Genomic DNA, 5,218 nt, shown 5'->3' with positions numbered 1-5,218 from the left:
CCCCGCCCCTCCATGTTGTGGCCCACGCCATGTGGCTGTCATGAGATGATTGTGCATGGTCTAAATGACATTTTCCGCCACATCAACATCATAGTGCCTCTTTAAAATGTATAATGATTAACACCACTTAATGCTATTTCAATCATTAATTTCCGTTTTGTTTTCTCTTTATTGAGCATTATACTATAAACGCCCCTCTCTCTATAAGCCCTTTATAACTCCCAAAATGAACGCTATCCACTCCCTTCACGCATCTTTTTTTTTGAACGTCTAACTACTTTCCACGTGTAAACCCTCCCTTTCGGAGCTATATCCAAAGGCCGACTACTCGACCACCGCTAGAAAGCGTAGCACACCCCAGATGCGCGGAAACCGCGTGGGAAAAGGTAAAACCGCGCCCCCGGACTCGAACACGGGTAAAACCCCGAGCCAAGCCCTAATCGAGATGTCCAATACCCAGCACCAGCAGGGGATCAAACCAGCGCCTCCAAGGAGACAACCAGCCAACCAACCAACCAATCAACTGGGCTGGGGTAATGGACCCCTTCACGCATCTTTTTTTTTTTTTTTTGAATGGCTAACGTTACTCTTCCAAACTCCTATATTTATAAATAATTCACCCTTTCTTGGGATTGAAACCAAGAACTCCCACTAAAAGGCAAGAGCCTCTACCAAATAAGTTAGACCCAGTTTGCACTTCACGTACGTATCTATAATGCTAATTCTAAATATGGAGATGGGTAGTAAAAAAAAAGCTGTATTGCCTTGAAAATATATAAGTGTATAATTAATGCAGTCAAACTTATTTAATTTTATAGTGCAGGGTGTATATAGAAAATAGAGCGCATTAAAAATAAACCATAATTTTTTATTTTATAAATCTGTAATAATTAAAAATAAACCATAATTTTTTATTTTATAAATCTGTAATAATTAAATTATTGGCTGCTTTACTTTGACTTAGTTTTGACATTTAATGTTGATACTGATATGTTTCATACCAAGACCACCCAATTGGTAGACACAACCGTCCTAATAACCGTATCAAATTACAGCGATGTTATCTATACATACACTTGAATGCATATAAAACACATCCACCAGTTAACAACACATACCCATACTATAGCAATGGATCAAATTACACACAGATTTGTGCAAGTGAATGGGCTAAAGCTTCATGTAGCTGAGATCGGTTTGGAGTCATCTCCAGTGGTGATTTTCCTTCATGGGTTCCCAGAGATATGGTACACTTGGCGCCACCAGATGATCGCGGTCGCAAAGGCTGGTTTTCGAGCTATTGCACCCGATTTTAGAGGATACGGGCTGTCCGAATCGCCTGCTGAACCCGAGAAGGCTACCTTTGCTGATCTTATTAAAGATACTGCGTCTATTCTTGATTCTCTCAACATTTCTAAGGTACGATTTTTTGTAAAGAAGATAAGAGGAAATTAAATTTTGGGGTGTTACACGGGTCATGTTCTCGTGGGTTAGCGGGTCCAACCTGACATGGGAGGTGAAAAATGTGGTGAACATATGAATTAACGTGAACCCGAACTCAAACAAGACTTGAGTTTCGCAGGTTGACACGGACACGACCAGTTTAACTTTTTTTTTAATATTTTTTGTGTATTAATACTCTAAAATTACAATTAAAAAAATACAAATGTATATACAAAGTTACACATTTTTATTATAAAGTTTTAGGTCATTTTCTTTTCAACTTTTATTTTTTATTGTAAAATACCCAACCTATTTAATCAAATGACGTAAAACACATTGTTTAGAAAATAAATAAGGTTAAATGGGTTTAATCACGAACCACACAGGTTGATAAGGACGTGACTCATTTAGTTAACCTGGTTGTGGGCTTGATCCGGGAGTGACCCAAATCAGATTGTATTAAAACTTTTTTTTAAAGGGACGATCCAACTAATTTTATTGAAACAGAATGAAAGATTACAAAATTTAGGCATTATCCTATCCTGGTACTTTTTCTAGGGGAGATTTAGGGATGAGCTCGGTACTATATCTGTCCTAAAAAAATCGATCCCGAAAAAGTCAACGATGGGTACCTGGTATTCGAAGGTATAAAATGGGTAAAGTACGGTACCATACCGAACAGAAGGTACTGATCCCAAGTCAAAAATGGGTACCAAATTGGTACCAAAGTTCGATCAGCACCGGTACTGATTGCTCATCCCTAGGTAGATTAACCACGAAAAGGGAATCTATCTCTGGGCGGTAACAAACTGTTTTGAACACTTAACTCTCAGGTATTTGTGATTGGCAAAGACTTTGGAGCAATTGTTACGTACCCATTCGCTCTCCAACACCCAGAGAAAGTAGCTGGAATTGTCACAATTGGTTTGCCATTTATGCCTCCAGGTGCCTTCACGACTGAATTTGTCCTCCCAGAGGGCTTCTACCCTCGAAGATGGCAGGTGGGTATATATATGTGGATCATGCATAGATGCTGTTAGAACAGAATTGTAATCTTGAGTTTATATTAACTGGAAACTTTGATCAGGAACCCGGAAGAGCTGAAGCTGATTTTGGTCGGTTTGATGTTAAAACTGTGGTGAGAAACGTCTACATTTTGTTTTCTCAAAGTGAACTGCAGATAGCGAATGAGAACCAAGAGATCATGGATTTGGTTAAACCGTCAACTCCGTTACCCTCTTGGTTTAGTGAGGAGGATCTTGAAGCGTATGCGGCTTTGTATGAGAAGTCCGGATTTCGAACCGCACTCCAAGTTCCTTATAGGTATATATACTTTGACCTTGGGGTTAAACTCCCTATATTTAGGCAATTAGCTAAAAAAAAATTATACTATTGACTTGGGGACAATTAGTAAACAAGGGGTATGTATAGAATTACCCTTTGACTTGGGGGCAATTCCTTATAAAAGGATATATACTTTGTTTATCAGAACAGTAATTTGAATATAGAGGTTTAGGTTTCGGTTCGTTACGGGATGCAAACCTATCTATGCTAGCGAAATGGTGGTGGAGATTTACGACGGAAAAGGATAATTTATGGAGAAGAGTCATTTGGTCAATTCATCACAATAATAGGTCATGGGCTCCTATTCCGGCCAAGGTATCGGTGGCTGGTCCATGGAAACAAATTGTCGGTATTCGGGATTGTCTAAGTCGGGTCGGGATTAATTTGTCGGAATCGATATGGAGTAGGGTGGGCTGTGGATCAAAAACAGCATTCTGGCTCGATTTCTGGATTGGAGATAGTCCTTTATACATTGGTTTTCCATTATTATTTGCTCTCGAATCTGACCGGTCCTGTCGTGTGTCCGACCGGGTCTCGTGGGGCATTGATGTGCTGAATGTATCATGGGCATGGAGCCGTTCCATCTTGTCGGATTCAGAACAGCAGGAATTATCCGATCTTCTGCTGCTTCTGTGCGACTTTAATGGAGGTGAGGGCCTGGACACTTGGGTGTGGAAGTATGACAATTCAGGAGTCTTCTCGGTAGCTAGCATAAAAATCACTGCCGCTACTGAGTCGAACCCGGTCCCGGGATATGGTTTTCATTGGAATAAGCTTGTTCCAAAGAAGGTGGGTATCGTTTCTTGGCGTGCTTTATCGGAACGGCTACCGACTCGTGTAGCTCTGGCAGCAAGGAACATTCAAATTGCGGACACCAGGTGCTTGTTATGTGAGGAATATGATGAAACTAGTGATCATCTTTTCGTGGCTTGTCAGTTCACCCAGTCAATATGGCTTATCGTGGCTCAATGGTGTAGATCCCAACCTACTTTTGCATTCAGCTTGAAGGACATTTTGGAAGCCCATAATGCTGTGCATGGTTCAAAAAAGAAGAAATTGGTGCTCAATGCTATAGCCCAGGTAGTCATTTGGTGTGTATGGAGGATGCGAAACGAAGTTCTTTTCGGCCAGGCATCTCCGAGCGTTTCTAAGGTCGTTGAAGAAGTCAAATCGATGGCTTTTCTCTGGATTAAGAATCGTGCGGGATCCTCTAATTGGTCTTGGAATGATTGGCGAAGTTTTAGTTTAAATATGTAATGTTTTTCTTTTAAGTCTCCTGTTTTGGCTGGTTTGATTTGGGTGTAATGAGTGTAAATTTGGCGTCTAGCGTCTTGCTAGTTTTGATTAATAAAATTTTGTTGGCCGTTCAAAAAAAAATATAGTTTGACTTTAGGGTCAAACTTATTACATTTAGACAATTCCTTAAAAAGATTAATACTTTGATTTTCAGGACAATAATCTTGAATTTAGTTTGACCTTTTTAGGGGTCAAACCTGCTACATTTAGACAATTTGTTAAAAAGATTTATACTTTTGTCTTTCAGAACAGTAATCTTAAATTTATGTTTGACTTTTTTCAGGGTCAAACCTGTTACATTTACACAATTCCTTAGAATAAGATTCATACTTTGGCTTTTAGGACAATGATCTTGAACTTTGCATAATCTTGGTTCTTTGCAGAACGATGGACATGGTTGGGTCCGAGGTGCAGAATCCAAAAGTCGAAGTTCCAACAACGATGATCATGGGTGAGGCGGATTATGTGTTAAAGATTCCTGGAATGGGTGAATACATAAGGAGTGGAGAGGTGAAGAAGTATGTGCCGAACCAAGAGACAATATATGTCCCTCATGGTTCTCATTTTCTTCCGGAGCAATTCCCTGAAAAGGTGAATGAACTCGTGCTCGACTTTCTCAATCGCCACAAGCATCTTGTAGCAGTTTAGCTCGTTTCCTTGAGCGAAAATAAGACAAATGGAATCGCACTTTTAGTTTACTGATTATGTTGTTGTGTTCCTGTTTGATGTGTGTCAAGCTCGTTTCCATGAGCGAAAATGAGACAAATGACTAGCACTTTTAGCTTATTAATAAAGAACTGTTTTCCATGTGTTGATGCATGAACTCAATACTATTTTAATTAGAACTTGGCTACATGATAATCTGGCATAACGTTAAACAGTAAGTTGTTTTTTGCACATTTGAATTAGGGATCGTGATTCAGATAACGTTCAGGTTGGCAGGTTCGTAATTTTGTATAGCCAAATCCGAACATGTCCCAATTAGCAAATCGTGTTGAATCAGGATATCGTTTATCTTTTCTTTTGGCTATCATGTATATATATTTATTTATGCTTCTTGATTTATTATGCTCTATACTCACTCTAACCTGATAAAAATGATAGAAATGCTAATGCATAAAAATGATAAGAGATA

The 5,218-nt window shown here is 39.2% G+C and overlaps 1 protein-coding gene across 1 annotated transcript; it reads left to right on the top strand.

Moving 5' to 3' along the window:
- The first annotated feature begins 1,008 nt into the window (after positions 1-1,008).
- On the top strand, positions 1,009-4,906 carry LOC110935680. The gene is made up of 5 exons (XM_035980281.1): positions 1,009-1,419; positions 2,277-2,444; positions 2,531-2,766; positions 2,952-4,040; positions 4,467-4,906. The coding sequence occupies exons 1-5, from the start codon at positions 1,081-1,083 to the stop codon at positions 4,729-4,731; spliced, it is 2,097 nt and encodes a 698-aa protein (XP_035836174.1). The 5' UTR covers positions 1,009-1,080; the 3' UTR covers positions 4,732-4,906.
- The last annotated feature ends 312 nt before the right edge of the window (positions 4,907-5,218 follow it).

This window comes from Helianthus annuus, chromosome 11 (assembly GCF_002127325.2).
Source record: "Helianthus annuus cultivar XRQ/B chromosome 11, HanXRQr2.0-SUNRISE, whole genome shotgun sequence".
Lineage (NCBI taxonomy): Eukaryota > Viridiplantae > Streptophyta > Magnoliopsida > Asterales > Asteraceae > Helianthus > Helianthus annuus.
The sequence above is the reverse complement of the archived record's forward strand: the minus strand, read 5'-3'. Positions and strand labels throughout refer to the sequence as shown.